This window comes from Miscanthus floridulus, chromosome 11, assembly GCF_019320115.1.
Source record: "Miscanthus floridulus cultivar M001 chromosome 11, ASM1932011v1, whole genome shotgun sequence".
Taxonomy (NCBI): domain Eukaryota; kingdom Viridiplantae; phylum Streptophyta; class Magnoliopsida; order Poales; family Poaceae; genus Miscanthus; species Miscanthus floridulus.
In genome coordinates this window covers 89,528,394-89,549,552 of record NC_089590.1, presented here as the reverse complement: position 1 = coordinate 89,549,552, position 21,159 = coordinate 89,528,394, and the positions used below count along the sequence as shown (strand labels likewise).

General features: G+C 44.4%; 2 protein-coding genes across 3 annotated transcripts; both read left to right on the top strand.

The window, feature by feature from the left end:
* Positions 1 to 2,246: 2,246 nt before the first annotated feature.
* On the top strand, positions 2,247 to 3,592 carry LOC136492097 (uncharacterized). The gene is made up of 2 exons (XM_066488236.1): positions 2,247 to 2,898; positions 2,999 to 3,592. The coding sequence occupies exons 1-2, from the start codon at positions 2,455 to 2,457 to the stop codon at positions 3,092 to 3,094; spliced, it is 540 nt and encodes a 179-aa protein (XP_066344333.1). The 5' UTR covers positions 2,247 to 2,454; the 3' UTR covers positions 3,095 to 3,592.
* A 13,259-nt stretch (positions 3,593 to 16,851) lies between these two features.
* Positions 16,852 to 18,416, top strand: LOC136492096 (uncharacterized). 2 transcript variants are annotated; one of them, XM_066488234.1, is made up of 2 exons: positions 16,852 to 17,410; positions 17,493 to 18,416. In XM_066488234.1, the coding sequence occupies exons 1-2, from the start codon at positions 17,021 to 17,023 to the stop codon at positions 17,592 to 17,594; spliced, it is 492 nt and encodes a 163-aa protein (XP_066344331.1). In that variant the 5' UTR covers positions 16,852 to 17,020; the 3' UTR covers positions 17,595 to 18,416. The 2 variants fall into 2 exon arrangements, with proteins under 2 accessions (XP_066344331.1, XP_066344332.1); XM_066488235.1 differs by having other exon boundaries at positions 17,508 to 18,410.
* Positions 18,417 to 21,159: the final 2,743 nt, after the last annotated feature.

The following is a 21,159-nucleotide window of genomic DNA, read 5'->3' as shown; positions in this document are numbered from 1 at the left end:
TATAAACCTCGTGTCCTTTAAACACATCATCCGAGCCAGACGCACAATATTAAAAATTTACTGACAACTCAAAACACCAACAACATATTTTAGGTTTGGGTCATGCTGTGCTACTCTATTGGAGTCAGTCTAGGATCGGGTAGCAAGCAAAGAGTACTAAAAAGGCATGTTGCAATGCAGCTAGCAGTTCATAACGAGACACGTATGACATTGCCACGAGCTAATAACCGATTTTTGAGAGATGGTGATCAGCATTAAGAGAATATAATGTGATATTGGTACCGCCAGAAGAAGGTACTGCTAGTAGTGGTTATCTTTTCGTCGAACACAAGTCTTTTATATATATATATAATAATAATAATAATAATAATAATAATAATAATCCTCCGGACTGATTGATCGTGGGACCAAAAAGTAGAGAGCAGGTAGTTGCTTTGCTCACAGCATCTCGGTCTTGTTCTGTCGCCGGCCAGATTCTCGAGCCTCAAGAGATGACAAATAAGATGGACAAAACTCCTATCTGAGCGCGTGTTTAGTCGACGGGATTTTGGAATTTAGGTTACTGTAGCACTTTCGTTTTTATTTAACAGTTAGTGTTCAATCATAGACTAATTAGGCTCAAAACGTTCGTCTCGCAATTTCCAACCAAACTATATAATTAGTTTTTTTTCCGTCTATATTTAATGTTCCATACACGTATCGCAAGATTCGATGTGGTAGGTACTATAGCACTTTTTAGAAAAATTTTTTTGAAACTAAACGAGGGTTGAGTGGATGAGCATGCCGATTAGATCAATCAAGAATATAATCCCAGTGATGAATACTCCAACTTACAGCTTTACTACTAGGGTCCTGTTTAGTTCCCTCCAAAACGTTAAATTTTTCAAGATTTCCCATCACGTTGAATACGAAAATGCATGCATGAAGTATTAAATATAAATAAAAAATAAAACTAATTATACAGTTTAGACGAAATCCACGAGACGAATCTTTTAAACCTAATTAGACTATGATTGGACACTAATTGTTAAATAACAGCGAAAACGCTACCACATCGTTTTGCCAAATTTTTCATAATCTAAACTGGGCCTAGGTGTAATATAATTCTGACGAGATGTTGACCGGTCAGGCCTCGACTGAAACCTCACGTCCTCGTATGGGTACTACGCTGTAGAGAAATTAAACATGGGTAGGTGAGGTGTGTTTCAATGCCCTCGGCAGCTGGTTATCGCCTCTGCCCGCGTCGGATTCCTGGTGTTGCTTTGGAGAAGGCCCTACCAGCGTCTACCATGGCTACCAAGGCTGGCCATTTACAGGATTGCCCTTGTATTGCTGGTTGCCTTTCTGTTGTTTACGCTCTCTCAACGCATTGATCGCATGCATGGTGCTGCTGTTGGCAAGTGTAGTGGCTGACTGACTGACTGATGACTTGGATGGTACAGGAATCCAGGCACAGACTCCTGTATCATACACAATGGAGCACACTGTACACTGTACACCGGATCAAGCCAACTCTGAGCTTACGAAAACGAGATATCAGCAATGCATAGGAGTAATAATTTGCATGTACGTACCTGTACTGTACGATGTACCTTCCGGTCCAACTTTCAAGGGGCATTCCGGGCAATGCTTTGTGGCCCTCACCTGACGCCGTGTGACTCTGCCAGAGTGCCACCTGCCACGGAGGGGATCGGAATTGGAGCTGGGGCTTGTTTAGTTCCCTAGAGTTACTCCCTACCATTTTAGACATATATATATATATATATATATATAGAGTATTAAATATAGACTAAAAAATAACTAATTATATAGGTTAAGACTAATTTGCAAGACGAATCTTCTAAGCTTAATTAGTCCATGATTTGATAACGAGGTGCTATAGTTACACATATGCTAATGATGGATTAATTAGGCTTAATAAATTTGTCTAGCTGATTACCGACGGATTATGTATTTTATTTTTTTATTAGTTGTCCTGTTCGCTTGACTGATAAGCCATAGCTGAAAGTACTGTTGGCTGATTTGTTGTGAGAGAAAAATATTATTCGTTGACTGAAAAAAGTACAGCTTATAAGCCAAGCGAACAGGGCGAGTATCCGAACACCCCATGCAATACCCCATATAACAACCGATATGACACCCTAAACTTTACGCCATGAATTTAAACAAATCCTTAATACCCTGAATGCATCATCAGCATCCTCTCAGCTACAGTAGCTGATAGCCTCACTGCCTCAGACCAGAGACCTCAGGGAAGGGAGACCTCCCGGAAAGTAAAGGGGGAGTGCACAAATAAGTCGACGAGCAAAGGGAATCAGGAGAGTGTCACTGACTTCCCAACTAGTACGCTCTCCAGAAACTCCCAGCGTCTAGCTAGAGTGGCTGCGCGCTGAGAGCTGGGGACAAAGACAAGAAGCACAACTGAGGTCAGCGTCGTCAATCTCCAAAGGCGCAATGGATCAGCGGGTGGGGGAGAAGGAGGAGCGCAACTCCGAGGATTCGTCGGGTCATCGGCGCAAAGACGACGTCGACGCGGCGGCGGAGGGGATGGCGGGCATGAACAACCACGGAGAGTCCATGGATCATCAGCGCGACGGCGGGTACGAAGCGGAGGAGATCACGGCGGGTGTGCTCAAGGAGGTGGAGGTGGAGGTGGTCGGCGGCTCTGAAGAAGCCTCGGCGTCTCCGCTCGTCACGCACCCGTGCTCGCTGCTCCAGCTCCTGCTCCGCGCCTGCGCCAGCTGCCTGGGCCTGCGCGGCTACTGCAGCGACGACGACGACCCGAAGCCGGCTGCCGCCACCGGTACCGACGACGTTGCTGCGCCTGGAGCGGTGGCGGCTGCCGCGAAGTCGCCGCAGGAAGGAGATCGTCAGGGCGACGGCGACAAGGCGGCTAGCGTAAGTGTTCGAGACCACCGCTTGATTTGTCGGTACACGGTAACCGGTCGGAGCTCGTTAACGAGCTCGCTCGTGCAAATATGCAACCTTGCGCATGCAGGAGGTGGTCACTCAGGTGTGGGCAGTGAGGAGGAGGCCGCCGCCGCCCGGCCGTCCGAGAGAAGGTTCCGGTGGAAATGGAGGGAACCACCACTAGGCAAGGCAACGGTGATCTCTTGCCTTCGTTCTTCGCTTGGCCGATGTATGGGCAGCTAGCTTTGGTGGTGGCCAAGTGACGAACATCGGAACATGCATATGCCCCTCTCTACTTATTCCAAGTACGTACGTAGCTTTCTTGTAACTTTCTACAAAGTACGTTAGCAAATACGTGCTGCTAGTACCCCTGTGGGCGCATGTGGCTCTGAGGTTTAGGTAGGCTTCGATGATCTGAACTCCAAACAAGACTGTGTGTGTGAAAGTGTTGTATAGTTTTCTAATTAAATGTGTTTGTAAAAATGTGTTGATACGTGAGGCACACACCAAGCCGGAAGAATTTACTTGACGAAGCAAGGCTGAAGATCCGTTTGGCTTAACGTAGTACCAGTCGACCCTGTGGATTCCTTCCGAGGGCGTGCCAGTCAATTTGACCTGTAATTGATAAGAAGAGAAAGTTTATCAGTAATTTAAGGTGGAACGTGCCGGTCTTGCCCAGACAGTTCTAAGTGTGCCGCTTCGGGAGCAGCCAGTGTTAGCCCACTGGATCTTCAGCACGGAGATGTCCGACCACTCACTAATGTTGCCGAGCACGCACCAGTAACGCCGACCACGAACTATTGTTGTCCTTCCTCTAGTGATAGTGTGTAGTTGGACATCGTTAGTCGTGGTCGGCAACACTGGTGAGTGGTCGGCAATACCGGTGATCCAGTGGGCCAACAGCCGGACGGGAAAAATATAAGTAAAATCATTAGCTAGACAAAATATAACCAGAATGAAGCATTGGGCCGATGAATCTAACGAGAAAGGGCATAGCATACGAACGAATTGACTGCATAGTACAAATGGACTTACAAACGCTCTGAATCTAATCTGTTACCATCAACAATGAGGTTCGACCGGATCGATGGCAGCTATGATGATAATAACAAACTAAAACCGAAGAATTCGTAAAACCGTCTATACGTTGACAGGCTCTCCGAAAGACATGCTATGTGTGTGAAAGCTCGAGGGAAATAGCCGATTCAGGTGAAAATGGACTACAGCATGTGAACAATCAACTATTTAACATGGATAAACTTATAAACTCATCAGACCTAACCTGCTATCTCTAACAGTGGAGTTCGACCAGATCGATGGCAGTCGTGATAAAGACAACTAATCAAACATTTAAAGTAAACAGATCTATTCATGTTTAACAGAATCATAGAGACATACTGTAGACTTTAAAGCATAGGTGATCGGCTATTTAGCCGATGCAGGCATAGCAAACAGTTAAGGTCACGCCTGATAGAGAACAAATCTACCAACTAGCATCTTCTGATCTAAAGTGCTATCAGTGGGGATCGACCGGATCGTTGTAGCCATAATAACGAACTATAGACCAGATTTAACTAACCAGCAAACCTCTTCAAGAGCATACATGCCTTAACCGCGTACTATGCACGATCAAGATCAAAATAGAACAGTCGATAAAACGTAAACCGTCGCTCATTGTAAGAGACGTCATGTTGTAACAAAGCAAACGGCGAACTAAAAGGATGTGAGGCCGATCTAGATCGATCTCGATCGGGCAGATTGATGTTGCTGAAAACTAAATAACAATAAGAACATCAATAATATCGGTAACTTAATGAATCTACCTGAAGGACACCACCCATAGGTAGAGCTGATAACTTGACCTTAGCCTAATTCGAGCAGTGGAGGTCGACCGGATCGATGCAGCCGTACTTGAACTAGATAAGGATTGATAACTAGCTTATACTAGAGCTTGCAGTGGATGTCGAACTTAACCGATGCAGCCATACAAATAGAAGTATAAGCCATGATGGTACTTACAGACAAGCCGAAGGTCGGCCGGACCGATGCAGCCCTGCTTGTTGAAGAACTCGTCGAAATCTACTCTACTCCTACTCCTAAGGGTTAGCACGGAGTCGATAACGTAATTTGTATTGATTGATTGGATGTCCTTTTTACAATAGCCGGGGTCCAATATTTATATCCAAAACTTAAGCATGAATCCTACTTAAATATGACCCATTACAACCTCTGGCATAAGATAAAACATTCCTAATTTAAGATAACTTAGACCCTAATCTTTCCCTTTTTGTAGAGTCCGACATGTTTTTCTCGCCGCCAACCGTAGCTTTTTGTCGTTATCTGCTGGCGTCATCTGAAGAGAGTCGATTCCAGTGCTGCATTTGAATCAGCTGGTATCGACCCTTATGCAATCGATTCCTTGATGACATGATCTTGGAAGCTTCGAGTTCCCGCGTTCTTCTTCCTAAATTTTGGTGTAAACACATGCCCCCCCAATTTTGGGATAAAAGTAATTTTCTTCCAAAATTACCAAGCATGTGCCTCCGATAGGTCCATAGTCACGGGTAGAGAATCTTGATCTAGGGTCTACTATCTGTCACCGTCTTTGCCAGCTTATGAGCCCATGCTTCGAAGCTTTACGAGAGCATCATTGTTTTATGGGTGCTTGGATCCATCTTTCCAGACCGACTATAAATGTCTATCCGACTCCAGCAAGAGCAACTCAACAACTCAGTTATATTTCTCTTCTGCTTACTTCCTCGAGTGCCCTTGGCTCCGCCAGATCCTCCATGGTATAATTCCTTGCTATGAGGATCTTGAGTGGTTAGAAGAATTCTTGTGCATAGGGTGATCGTGTTGCTCATTTCAGCGCCTTGTCGAGTAAGAAGATCAGCTACTGCAGTTAGAAGAATTCTTGTGACATCACCTGAGTTTTCTCACCATGATCGCAGAACCGTTCTAGTGTTTGCAAGGGCTAAAATATATGAACGCCTTCCCCATGGTTTATTTCCATTGGGGAAACCACAGATTTATTTCCCATGGTTTCCCAGCCACCGAAAAATAGGCATCTTTTAGTAGGCGGCTTTCTTTCCCATTGATTCCCAGTCATTGAGAAATCGGTTGGGTATATGAGCATCTTTTAAGCAGGTGGCCTTTCCTCTTCCCCTGATGTAATTTTATCAGCGGGCTGATATGACTTGGTCCATGATGACCTTCGGTCTTATGGGGATCCAGACTCCCTTCAATCCAAAGAAGTCTTAGTGGGTTGATCGTCAGTTAATGTAAACCTTTCGTATCAATCCCACGATATTTTGTAATTATGGGAAGCAATAAGTCTGAATCTGTTGTCTCTTCGTGATCCATCCTCTGAATTTCCAGAGTGTCGATCCATTTCCATATCTGACTTTAATTCCATAACCTTGACTATTTTATAATATAATCGATCATCTAGCAAGACATACTTAATCAATTTATACCTCAGCCTCCTGGTAACCTTCTGTGATGGATTCTTAAGGTAATCGGCTATTTCAACTCTCCAATCATTATTCGAGGTCTCGCTACTTAAGATCTCTTGAAATACTCGATAACCTGACGCACTTTGAGCTAAACAATTAGCCTCATGATTCCGTGCTCTTGAAATATGTTGAAGAGAGACATGAGGAAATTCCTTGAGCAACCTTTGGCACTCATCATAATATCTCCTCAGAGTATCTTCTTTGCACTCATATAGGCCGATCAACTGATTAATAATTAACTGTGAATCTCCAAATACTTCAATTGCCTCGGGCTTTACATCATGAAGAAGTTGAAGCCCCTTAAGAATAGCTTTATATTCTGCTTGGTTGTTGGTAATCATTGGCTCAGTTAGAAAAGCCAACTCAAAACTTGCCCCCGAGGTGAGATAATAACAATACCAACGCCACCACCTTGCTTGCATGATGACCCATCAAAGAACAACGCCTAAGGTACCGGCTCTATGTAGCCAATACTTGGCTTATGATGCTGGGTGACAAAATCGGCTATTACTTGCCCTTTGATTATTTTAGCCGATTCGTACCTCAAGTCAAATTCCGACAACGGAAGAATCCACTTCCCCATTTTTCCATTTAATATTGGCATTAATAGCATGTGCTTGATCACATCAGCCTTGGAAACAACTGTACACTCAGCCAATAACAAGTAATGTCGCAACTTAGTGCAAGAGAAATATAAGCACAAGCATAACTTTTTGATGGGAGAATATCTTGTTTCTGGATCTAAAAGTCTTCTACTTAGATAGAAAAATAACTCGTTCTTTCCCTTTAAACTCTTGCATCAAGGCCGATCCAATTGTTTGGTCATCAGCCGATATGTACAACTTAAAAGGCTTACCTTGCTGAGAAGGGACCATCACAGGTGGACATTTCATATATTCTTTTATCTCCTCAAACGTCTTTTGTTGTACGTCACTCCACTTAAATTCTTGATCATTTTTTAACTTCAACAAGGGAGAAAATGGCAGAACTCTTTCCGACAAATTTGAAATAAACCGCCTGATAAAATTAATCTTACCAAGCAAAGATTGTAACTCTGTTTTAGTAGTCGGGGGCACTGCCTTATCAATTGCTTTCATACTTTTTTGACCAATTTTGATTCCTCTCTCATGGACCATGAAACCTAAAAATTGTTCAGCTGACACTTCAAAGGCACACTTATTAGGATTTATCTTTAGACCATGTTTTCTTGTGCACCCCAAAGTCTCCTGCAAATCAGCTAGATGTTCCTTGTACCCCTTGGATTTTGCCATCACATGGTCAATGTAGATTTCAACAATCCTGCCTATCAACTTATGAAAAATATAATTCATTGCCCTCTGATAAGTTGCACCGGCATTCTTCAAACCAAAGGTTATCACAACCCATTCAAATAAACCGATTGCGCCAGGGCATCTGAAAGCTATTTTTGCTATATCTTCATCAGCCATAAAATTTTGGTTATATCCTACATTGTCGTCCATGAAACTGAAAACCTTGTGCCCGGCTGCTGCATCTACCAACATATCGGCTATCGGCATCGGATAACCATCCTTGGGTGTAGCTTTATTCAGATCTCTGAAATCGATGCAAACTCTTAACTTCCCATTCTTCTTATACACAAGAACAACATTCGATATCCACTCTGCATATCGGCACGGTCGGATAAATTTCGCTTCTAATAACCTTTCAGTCTCCCTTTTGATATCATCAAGAACGTTTGGGTTGAACCTCCTCGGAGCTTGTTTAAACGATCGATATCTAGGTTTGATTGGCAATCAATGTTTAACAATCGATCGGTCTAGACCAAGCATCTCATAGTATTTCCAAGCAAAACAATCTTTAAATTCCATTAATAGATTTACTAACTCTTGCTTATACTTAGGATCCAACTTGGCACTTATATACGTCGGCGTAGGCCTATCTCTAGAACAAATATCTATCTCTTCTAATTCATCGGCCGACGTAAAGCCATGTAAGAGTTTACCATCTATTCCATCTATTGGATTATCCATTAAAATAAACTCTCGGAGCCGATTGCTTGGATCGGCTGTTGGCTTTCATCACTGATCTTAATAAAGCCTCCTTCCCATAGTTTGCCAAAAAAACACTCAAAGTCTTCTAGCTCTCAATATACCGGATCGACTGTTGTGATACTCACAGATTCATCAGCGTGAACCAGCTCAACATCATCTCCATACCATTGAATAAAACATTGATGCATGGTTGATGGCATACAACAGTTTGCATGAATCCAATCATGACCAAGGAGTAAACTGTATGACCCTTTCCCATCAATGACAAAGAATATGGTGAGCAAAGTTTTACTTCCGATTGTCAATTTGACGTTCATTGTCCCCCTGGTTTTGGATGTATTACCTCTGAAATCCTTAAGCATCATATCAGTTTCAATCAAATCTCCTAGTCCCTTGCCAAGTTTTCGAAAAGTGGTATAAGGCATAAGATTGACAGAAGCACCTCCATCCACCAACATCTTGCTCATCGGCTTCCCATCAACAAAACCTTTTACATATAGAGCCTTTAAGTGCTGATGTTTGATTGGCTTATCGAATATAGCCTGTTGTATCACTGTTAACTTGTCAACTATTTTCTCATACTCCGATTCATCAAAATCTGAATAAACTTCTTGGTCTGCTGAAGCTATAAATTCCGATGGTAACAGAAAAGTCATTTGAATATTAGCCGATGGTTGACCCCTATCGGCTGTTTGTTTAGCACGCCACACTTGAGGTCTACCAAATGCCTGAGCCTGTTCTAGCTCTCTATTCCTCAGGCGTTGCACCCTTCTTTTCTGGCTTCTTGTCAAACCTCCTGGACACCATTGCCCTTCCTGCCGAACGTATTCTTCTTTACTATCCATAATCAGCCCAATTTTGATCAACAACTCGCTTTCCTAGCCGATCATGGACACTTTTATTTTTTAAGCGCCGATCCATATTATGATGATACTCATCTCGAGCATGGATAGACCGGCGGTTGGCTTGAGATTGCCTGAACTCCCAATATTGCTCACTGCACTCTGGGCAATTATTTCTAGTAGATAATTTTAAACCTTCATTCCAATAATGTCTGAAGAAGGACAATTCCAATGTGATTCAACTTTCTTTCTTTCATACCTCTTCTCTTCTTGTTGGCGCTGATATTTTTTCTCCTTTAACCAACGCTAATAATCCTTTTCCTTTTGTCGCTACCATTTATTCAATAGAATTCGAGATGTAACATGCGGCCTTGTCGCCCCATCCCTTGATGTCTCTCCTGTTCATATCAGCTCTTTTGTTGGTCACGACGCCTCCTAATCTCTCTATATTCATCAGCCAATATTTGTATCTCAGGATCGATTGTTCCAATTTCTCTTGATCTGGTTGATGTCAGGACCTTAGCCTTTCCTTTGAGCAACCTAGCATCAACCATGTTCTGATCTCTTGGGAAATGATTATCATCAACTTTCATCTTTCGAGGTGTATCAAATTTGAGCCTTCCTTGCTGAATAGCCATATATGTTGTCGGAAAACTCTACACTCATTAGTAGAATGGGAAGTGGCATTGTGGAATTTACAGAACTTCTTATTCTTCAACTGATCGGGAGGCAATATAACATGGTTGTCGGACAACTTGATCTGTCCCTTCTCAAGTAGGAAACCAAAGAGCTTGTCTGATTTTGTGACGTCGAAATCATAGCTTTCTTCGACTCCTCTTCCCCAAGGATTTGACACTATTACTGTCTTCTTACCCCAATTCTATTCAGCTGCGGCAATCTCTTCTTCTTCGCCGTCTTCATAGCCATCATCAACTGAATATGGATTATAAGTTTTGGCAATTGCAGTACTTTTCTAGAATCGGGTATCTCTGCGCATGTCCTGAAATTGGCTATTGAGTGCTGCCACTCGTTGAGCCAACCGACCTAAGTTATCAAACTCTTGTCCCAATAGATTCTATCTCCATGTTGGCAACATTCCTTGAACGACCAATGCAGCTAGCTAATCATCAGTCAAATTCAATGAGAAGCATAAATTTCTGGTCTCTCGGAACCTCTGAAGAAACTTAGTGCCCGATTCACTAGTTCTCTGCCTTATAGTCATCAAATCAGTAATTTTTTTCTCCTGTCCCAGTGTAAAAATATGTATGAAACTTCTTCTCTAGGTCTACCCAGTTGGCAATGGAGTTAACTATGAAAGATCCTAATGGCTAGAGGGGGGTGAATAGCCTAATAAAATTTCTACAACAACACTTAACAAAGTGGTTAGACAATTATGAGGCAAAGTGAGTGTTGCGCTAGCCTACTTAAAATGCAAGCCACCTACCACAATTCTAGTTTAGATAGTGTCTATTCACACAATAGCAAAGACACTATCCTATGTTAGTGTGCTCTCAAAGACTAACTAAAGAGCCACACCAACTAAGCAAGCAATCTCTCACAACTAGCTACACTAAAGACTTGTCAACTAATTTGCAGTAAAGTAAAGAGAGTGATTAGGATAGTTATACCGCCGTGTAGATGAAGTACCAATCAATCACAAGGATGAATAACAATGAAGACCAATCACCTCGGAATCAATGATGAACACAATGATTTTTACCGAGGTTCACTTGCTTGCCGGCAAGCTACTCCTCGTTGTGGCGATTCACTCACTTGGAGGTTCACGCGCTAATTGGCTTCACACGCCAAACCCTCAATAGGGTGCCGCACAACCAACACAAGATGAGGATCACACAAGCCACGAGCAATCCACTAGAGTACCTTTTGGCGCTCCGCCGGGGAAAGGTCAAGAACCCCTCATAATCACCACGATCGGAGCTAGAGACAATCACCACCTCCGCTCGACGATCCTCGCTGCTCCAAGCCATCTAGGTGGCGGCAACCACCAAGAGTAACAAGCAAAATCCACAGCGAAACACGAACACCAAGTGCCTCTAGATGCAATCACTCAAGCAATGCACTTGGATCACTCCCAATCTCACTATGATGATGAATCAATGATGTAGATGAGTGGGAGGACTTTGGCTTAGCTCACAAGGTTGCTATGTCAATGAAAATGGCCAAAGATATGAGCCACAGCCGGCCATGGGGATTAAATAGAAGCCCCCACGAAATAGAGCCGTTGTACCCCTTCACTGGGTACTCTGCGCTCTGACCGGACGCTCCGGTCCACTTGACCGGACCCTGGACCTAGCGTCCGGTCCACAGATGGACGCCACGCGTCATCAGCTTCAAATGCTGTTCGTCAGATTCCAACGGCTATGACGCTGACCGGACGCTCCGGTAAAAACTGACCGGACGCTGGAACCTCAGCGTCCGGTTAAGTACAGTACGGGTCGAAACCTGGTTTTCCTCGACCGAACGCGTCCGGTCCACCTCGACCGGACACAGCCCAACGTCCGGTGGTAAACCCTAGCCACTGTACCGACAGTCAACGCGACCGGACGTAGGCAGTCAGCGTCCGGTGCTTCTGGATCCAGCGTCCGGTCACTGGACCGACGCTGGCATCAGCTCTGTTCTCACTTCTGTCTTCTCCACCCTTGCTCCAATGTGCCAACCACCAAGAATTTGCATCCGGCGAAATAGAAAATAGGCATTCTATTTTCTTGAAAGCGCCGACCCATCTCAACCCTGCAAACACCACCTTCTTTGTAGATGTGCCAACACCACCAAGTGTATCACCTTGTGCACAAGTGTTAGCATATTTTCACAAACAATTTCAAGGGTGTTAGCACTCCACTAGATCCTAAATGCATATGCAATGAGTTAGAGCATCTAGTGGCACTTTGATAACCGCATTCCGATACGAGTTTCACCCCTCTTAATAGTACGGCTATCAAACCTAAATGTGATCACACTCTCTAAGTGTCTTGATCACCAAAACAAAATAGCTCCTACAAGTTATACCTTTGCCTTGAGCTTTTTGTTTCTCTCTTTCTTCTTTTCAAGTTTAAGCCCTTGATCATCTCCATGCTATCACCATTGTCATGTTATGATCTTCATTTGCTTCTTTACTTGAAGTGTGCTACCTATCTCATGATCACTTGATGAACTAGGTTAGCACTTAGGGTTTCATCAATTCACCAAAACCAAACTAGAGCTTTCAAACTGGCAGCGATGAAAACCAAGTAAAGGCTGGCTCTGACAGAGATAAGGAGAAGAAACGAACTCGATGGGCCTCTTTAATGGATGCTTCGCCCAGCTGTGTAATATACCGACTGACATGTTCTATTGTGCTTGTGTTATCTTGGCCAGTGAACTTAGCAAACTCCGGGAGCCTATAATTTATAGGAAGAGAGACCAAATCATACCACTCTGGATATGTGCGTTTGTATGAGAAGTTCTGTCCTTTTGGCTGCAAACCGAACTGATTCTTCATTATCTCGGTCACTCTAAGCAACAATTCATCAGCATTTGAATTTGAATTTCTCTGCAATTGTTGACCCATTTGTTGATTAAAATTTTGGGTACCTTGATACCCTGGATTTAGAATCATGTGAAGGGTGTTGTAATCTGTGTCATAATGATACCCTTGTGGAATCTCTATCTGCTGGGTCCTTTGCTGGTTTGCTGCTTGACGTCTCTGGTTATAGATATTAGGATCTATATCTCTACGAATCCTTTGAACTGACGGTGCTATTTTTTGAGCCGACGACGGTATTTGGCCTGATGTGCCAAAATTGACCATCTGATTCTGAACTTGCCCCGTTGGCTGTTGCACGCTGCACTGACGATCTAGGATTATGTTGTATCTGATTAGTAGTAGCACATTGGATTTGCTCAGATGAGCTCTGAACTGCCTGGACATTATCATTACCAGCTGGTGCTGCTTCTTGATGACTAGTACCGGCTTGATTAGTCTCCTAAGTCGATGGATGTAGAATATTATAGTAAACCGGCCCAACCTGATCAATCGAATATCCATAAAACACCTCTTTCATGGTGTTGTGAAATGTGTTCAGTAAAACGGTATTATGGTTCAATATGGCATCATGAACAGATTTGTTTATAGCTTCTACAAAGAAACGTCTATCTTCAGCTTTATCTGCATCTGTCTGCCCATGCAACAGAACTCTTGGTAGTGGATATTTCTCAACAATTTTATTGTCACATGTCTTGGTGTAGGACTACAAACACTTGTTCTGAAATTCTTCTATAGTTTTGCTGATGACATCTTTGTCTTCATCACGTAGGTCTTTGTAAGGCACCATAAGGATGTCATCGTTGTTGTAAGTCGCCATGACGATTGTGGGGTCCCACTAGGTGTGCCACAACGTGTGTTGGCGCAAAAACGTATCAATGCGCCGAGTCACACAGCAAGCCAGAAGGATCTGCTTGACGAAGCAAGGCTGGAGTTTCGCTTAGCTTCAACGCAGGACCAGTCGACCCTGCGGATTTCTCCCGAGGGTGTGCCAGTCAATTTGACCTGCAATTAACAAGGAGGGAAAGTTTATCAGTAATTTAAGGTGGAACATACCGATCTTGCCCAGACAGTTCTAAGTGTGTCGCTTCGGGAGCAGCCAGTGTTAGCCCACTAGATCTTCAGCACGGAGATGTCCGACCACTCACTAATGTTACCGAGCACGCACTAGTGACGCCGACCATAAACTATCGTTGTCCTCCCTCTAGTCATAGTGTGTGGCTGGACATCGTTAGTCGTGGTCGGCAGCGCTGGTGAGTGGTCGGCAACACCGGTGATCCAGTGGGCCAACAGTCAGACGGAAAAAATGTAAGTAAAATCATTAGCTAGATAAAATATAACCAGTATGAAGCATTGAGCCGATGAATCTAACGAGAAAGGGCATACCATACGAACGAATCGACTGTCTAGTACAAATGGACTTACAAACGCTCTAAATCTAATCTGTTACCATTACCATCAACAGTGAGGTTCAACCGGATCGATGGCAACTATGATGATAATAACAAACTAAAACCGAAGAATTTATAAAACCGTCTATACATTGACAGGCTCTCCGAAAGACACGCTATGTGTGTGAAAGCTCGAGGTAGCCGATTTAGGTGAAAAAGGACTACAACATGTGAACAATCGACTATTTAATATGGACAAACCTATGAACTCATCAGACCTAACCTGCTATCTCTAACAGTGGGGTTCGACCGGATCGATGGACAGCCGTGATAAAGACAACAAATTGAACCTTTTAAAGTACACAAATCTATTCACGTTTAACATAATTATGGAGACACACTATATACGTTAAAGCATAGGCGATTGGACTATTTAGCTGATGCAGGCATAGCAAACAGTTAAGGTCATGCCTGATCCAGAACAAATCTACCAACTAACTATCCTTTGATCTAAAGTGCCATCAGTGGGGATCGAACGGATCGTTGCAGGCCATAATAGCTGAACCGTAGACCAAATTTAACTAACTAGCAAACCTCTTCAAGAGCATACGTGCATTAACCTGCGTACTATGCACGATTAAGATCGAAGTAGAACAGTCGATAAAACGTAACCCGTCGCTCATTGTAATTGATGTCATGTTATAACAAAGCAAACGACGGACTAAAAAGATGTGAGGTCGATCTAGATCGATCTCGATCGGGCAGATTGATGTTGCTGAAAACTAAATAACAATAAGAACATCAGCAAGATCGATAACTTAGTGAATCTACCCGAAGGACGCCACCTCTTAGGTAGAGCCGATAACTTGACCTTAGCCTAATTCGAGCAGTGGAAGTCGACCGGATCGATGCAGTCGTACTTTGAACTAGATAAGGATCGATAACTAGCTTATACTAGAGCTTGCAGTGGATGTCGAACTTAACCGATGCAGCCATACAAACAGAAGTATAAGCCATGACGGTACTTACAGACAAGCCGGAGGTCGGCCGGACCGATGTAGCCCTACTTGTTGAAGAACAAGCCGAAATCTACTCTACTCCTACTCCTAAGGGTTGGCACGGAGCCGAAAAAATAATTTGTATTGATTGATTGGATGTCCTTTTTACAATAGCCGGGGTCCAATATTTATACTCGGAATCTAAGTATGAATCCTACTTAAGTACGACTCATTACAATCTCTGACATAAGATAAAACATTCCTAATTTAAGATAACTTGGACCCTAATCTTTCCCTTTTTGTAGAGTCCGACATGTTTATCCCAACACCAACCGTAGTTTTTTGTCGTTATCTGCTGGCGTCATCTGAAGAGAGGCCGATTTCAGTGCTACATTTGAATCAGCTGATATCGACCCTTATGCAATCGATTCTTTGATGACACGATCTTGGAAGCTTCGAGTTCCTGCGTTTTTCTTTCCAAATTTTGATGTAAACAAGAAGCATATTACATTGGCAATTTATTTGCTGCTGGGTGTGGATTGAAACTGTTTTCTTTTTACTTCTGTGAAGTTTGGTGCCCCGTGGGAGTGTTTGAGCATTGTTCACCGAATGATTCAGGGAACCTGGGGCTAATTTGGAAACTCAAATCTCTTTGGATTTCATGACTTTTTTCAGGGCCCGGACGAAATCCATAGAGAAATAATTTGAATAATTATTTAGTTCTTCAGGCAGTGTTATTCATCTCTGGGTGTGGCTCCCCTTGCCAAATTAGCCCTCAAGCTATAGATGAGCAGATGCGATAGTGGATAGGCCGGTTTGGTTGCATCCATGCTGCACGTGGCACACACATTCGAGTAGAAAAAAAGAACTGAACTAGGTAAGGATGATGTTTGAATTATGGCTATATGAATATGAATATGTTTGGATTCACACCTGTTATTTCTTGGCAATGATCCGATGAAATCACCTTGGGGCAGGTCAGATGTTTTTAGAAACGGAAAGGACTGGAGACCAAAATTAAAATAAAGACACAAGGTAAGCATACCGAGGGCAGAAATAGGCAAATAGCAGAAACGACAGCGCCAAAATCTCCTCCCAACGACCGGGCTCGTGAGTCGTGACCTTGCATTTGCGCAAGCTTTGCCTGCTGGTACGTGTGCGTACATACGTAGGTCTCGGCCACCAGCCCACCCGACCCATGCATCGTTCGATACGGCCTTGCCTTACCGGCCATTGCCGTCTTGGCCGTTGGCACGCCCCATGACCGAAACTACTTCTGAACTACACGCGCGCATGCACAGATTGCGCGGGGCGTACGCGACGACGACGTACGTGCGCCGCTACAGTCAGCAGCCGAGCGCCAGAAGTCCCAGAACCTGTACTGCCCAACGAGCGCCACGCCGCCACGGGTGTTTAATTTGTGCGGAATGCGACGGCGGGCGAGGGGCAGGCGCCCGCGCCCGCAGGCCGCAGCTGCCTGTGCTTCGTTGCACACGAGGGCAAGGTGCACCGTGCACCTGCACGGACGGAAGCGTTTCCGGACTGCAAAAACGGTCGGGCGAAGAAGAACGCGCGGGTCGAGCCGGCCGTCTGGGCCTTCCGTCACAAACCTAGCCCACCGTCCACCGATACTTCCCACCCGTCACGGAACTGGGGAAAGCAAAGGGGAGTGCAGTGCACACAAAAAAGTTGATGAGCAAAGGGGAAACACAAGGGTGTCACTGACGAGCTAGAGACACCGTCTCCAGAAACTCCCAGCGTCTAGCTAGCTAGAGCGGCTGCAGCATGCAATGGATCAGCTCGAGGAGGAGGAGGAGCGCAGCTCCCAGGAATCGTCGGATCAACGGCGCAAGAGCAAAGACAACTCGGCGGCGGCGGTGCCGGAGGGCGTCCACGGAGATCAGCGCGACGGCGGGCACGAAGCTGAGACCGCGGGTGTACTGATCAAGGTGCGGGCGGAGGTGGTTGAAGAAGAAGCCTCGGCGCCGCTCCTCGCGCGCCCGTGCTCGCTGCTCCAGCTCCTGCTCCGCCCCTGCGCCGGCTGCCTGGGCCTGCACGGCTACTGCAGCGACGACGACCGCAATCCGGCTGCCGACGACGTTGCTGCTGCTGCTGCTGCGGTCTCGGAGTCGCCGCAGGAAGGAGAGGGTGGCAGCGGCGGCGACAAGGCGGCTGGCAGCGTAAGTGTTCGAGATCACCACCTATTGATTTGTCGGTACTGTAACTGTAACCGGTCGGAGCGTAGATGTGCAACCGTTGCAGTACTTGTACGTGCAGGAGGTGGCCACTCAGCTGTTGGACCCGCCGCCGCCGCCTGGCCCTCCGAAAGAAGGTTCAGGTGGCCATGGAGGGAGCCACAACTAGGCAAACGGTGATCTCTTGCCTTGCCTTCGCGCCGCGCTTGGTCGATGAACAGAACATGCAGCTTAATTATACGTACGGAGTATTTTGGTGCCCAAGTACCGTGCCGAGGCCCTCTCTACTTCTAACTTCTAAGTACGTAGTAGTATAGCTTCCTGTAACTTTGTACAGTAGAGACGTACCATACGTTAAAAAATCTAGAAAATAAATAAGTACACGCGTGTGGGTGGCTCTGAGGTTTAGGTACGTAGACTTCTCTGATCTGAACTCTAGCAGCAATGTTACCGGAAAAACGGGCTATGCCCGATCGCGTAAAAAAAAAGCAGCAATGTTACCGGAATGACATATATACTTTTAGTATTTTTTTGCACTATATTGATTGTTCACGAAACGAGAAACGAAATGTTCCCGGAACACGTTCTCGATCAGCTGCTAAGCTCCAAACAAGACTGTGTGAAAGTGTTGTATTATTGCACAGGTACTTGTGTGTTCAAGACATTATTAAGCTGCAGCACTTAGGAAGCATGCCAGTACATTCGGTAATTTAGTGTTACTGGGTGTGGATTGAAACAGGTGCCTCTGTCAAGTTTGGTTACTTTGGTGCCCCGGACTCTACGCAGGAGTGTGCTTGAGCATTGTTCACTAAAATGCTTTCGATGTAGATGAACACATCTGATAGACGATATACCGCTTCACTTTGTATCCGGCCCGCCCTGCTGCATGCATGTTGCATGCACACACCTGTAAAGGGCCGAGTAAAGAAGAGAAAAGAATTGAGCCTCGCGTTTGGCGACAAGTTCTCTCTTGGAAGCAATTCATTTTGAGCAACACGACCCAGCTAAATAAGTGAGTTGCTATATTTCAGGTGTCTGATTTTTTAAGAATTTTCAAGCAACAACTCACAAGAGATAACTATTACTACCAAAAGGACAACTCACAAGAGACAAAGAACAAATTTTTCTATAGCCAAGCAATGACAAAATTGCATGTTGCATGAACAATAATAAAAAATCAGGCACCTGAGATATAGGAGAAGTGGCTAAATAATACCAACAAGTCCATAGCTAATTGGTGGGAGGATCGACGACATCTGGAGGCTCAACGCGGTATCTTCAATAGGGATAGTCGTTTATATCATGTGGAATATTTAGAAAGAGGAATAAGAATAATAGTTATTTATATCATGTGGAACATCTGAAAAGAACAGTCATCTTCTAAATTGTATATCTTGTCACCCATTAATATATAGAATTGTTTGTTCCACATTTGGAAAGAGGAATAAGAATAATAATTATTTATATCATGTGGAACATTTGAAAAGAACATGCATCTTCTAAGATTGTATCTTGTTACCCCAATAATAGGACTTTTGGTTTAAGGAATCCCTCTATCCTAAATGAGGTGGTGCATTATGAGTCCATTCTTCAAATTTGGTGGAATATCTCCATTTTTTTATACTAGTGCTATTTATTAACTTATTATGAGGAATCCTCCATCCTAAATGAGGTGGATGATGCATCAACCTATTTCATTCTACAAACCAAATAAAAAAGTGAGGATTAAATAGATAATGGACGTACTCACTCATTCCTCAAATGTAAATGCCCACTAGAGCCAAAGAGAGGATATTCAAAAGAAGGAAGGCTTTCCTAAGACATTGCTAATCTTGCAGTTGCTTTGGTCCTATGTGTTTTTCAATGGGGGCTTTTTATTTGCTTGTTGAATCCCCTTGTGTCCTGTTTCGGCATGGTGTGGACCAACTTAAACTTCATTTCCTCCTTAATTGCCATCGTTCTTGCCCTTATGTTAAAAAAAACTGAAATAGTATACGCAAATAAAGATGATGCTTGAATTGTGACTATATGAGTATATGTCTGGATTCAGCTTGTAATATAATTTCATGGGAGGACCAACGGGTTTTCACTTTTCTGCGGGATGGTAATGCTCAAGGTAAGTTATATTCCACGCACTCCTGTTCCTTGGCAATGATCTTATGAAATATAATCATCTTGGGGCTAGAAAAACGCTAAGGACAGCAGGCCAAATAAAGACACAAAGGGAAGCTGCATGCCGAGGGTAGAAATACTGAAATAGCTAGGCGTAGCTGAAACGACAGCGCCAGATTTAAACGGACAGGAAGCTTTTTCGGACGGGAAAACGGACGACGAACGGATGGGAAGAACGCGTGGCGGGCCGAGCCGGCCATCGGCACGTAGCAGTCCATGGGTCACCTGCGTTGTGCCTCTGGGCTCTGGCCCGCTGTGGTTGCGGTGTGAGAGGTGTGTCCGCTTCTGGGCCTTCTATCATAAACCTAGCCCACACCGTCCACCGATACTTCCCACCCGTCACAAAAGTATATATAATAATAACCGGATAATTTTCCAAACCGTCCTCTTGTAGACTTGTAGTAATGATATAATGGTCGTTTAAAAAAAGTAATGGTATAATGGTGTAGGTCTGTTGTCTTTGGCTTTGAGCCTTCAGAAATGCTGGGGTCAGGGTATCCGAGGCTCCGAACGCTTCACTCACCCTATGTGCCATCACTATCGTGTCCACCCGTCCTTTTTGCCACCGTGGCCCGTGCCGCCACCATCCCGCCCTTTGTGCGTCGTCACCCAACTTCACGTTGTCGGCGAGCTCTACATCGCCGGCGAGCACACGTGCCACCCATCCGCCCTTTGCGCCACCGTCGTCCGTGCCGCCCCTAACCCGCCTTGTGTGCGCCACCTATGAGCTCCGCGCCACCGGCAAGCACACCGATGACCTCAACGAGCCTTTATTCGCAGAAGCGGCAAGGAGATGTTTGTGCTGAAAGAGCATGTTGCAAACGTATGTTTCAAATATTTTCGTTGTTTCAGAGATATGTTGCAAATGTTTTATATCGATGTTGCAAAAGTAAATCAGGATGTCACAAAAGTTGATCAGGATGTTGCATATGTTACAATGTCTATGCATAAGTGTATGTTCCAAATATTTCATATGTATCAGACGTAGGTTTCAAGTGTTTCATTTCAATGTTGTAAAAGTAGATCTGGATGTTGCATATACATGCATGTTGCAAGCGTATGTTTCATGTGTTTGATACATATGTTGCAAGTGTTTTATCTAAATATTGTATATGTTTGCAATGACTTTCAAGTGCTTTTTCAGGTGTTTTGTAAGTGTTTCAGACTAATGTTGCAAGTGTTTTATCTGTTTCGGATGTATGTTGCAAGTGTTTTATTTGGACGTTCAAATAATGGATTTGGTATTGCACATATTTGTAATAGGACCCACTTGCCACTGCTTGAGTGACGTCCGGACGGCACGGGCCCGCTACTATAGCGCAGACGAGCGCGTGAAAAACCGAGCGCAGGCGTGGGAGCCCACGCTATGGGGCATGCAAAAAAATAGGTGGTATGGGCTCCGTTTCTCTTACACGTGACACAGTCCGACGCTAGATCGGACGTCTGGCTGCTAACAGGTCCGTTGAGCCTTTGACAGACGTGCGATCCAACAAGGTTACAGCCTGTTCGTTTCGTCGTAAACGATCGTGGATTATTTACTGCTGGCTAGTTTGGCTGGTTTA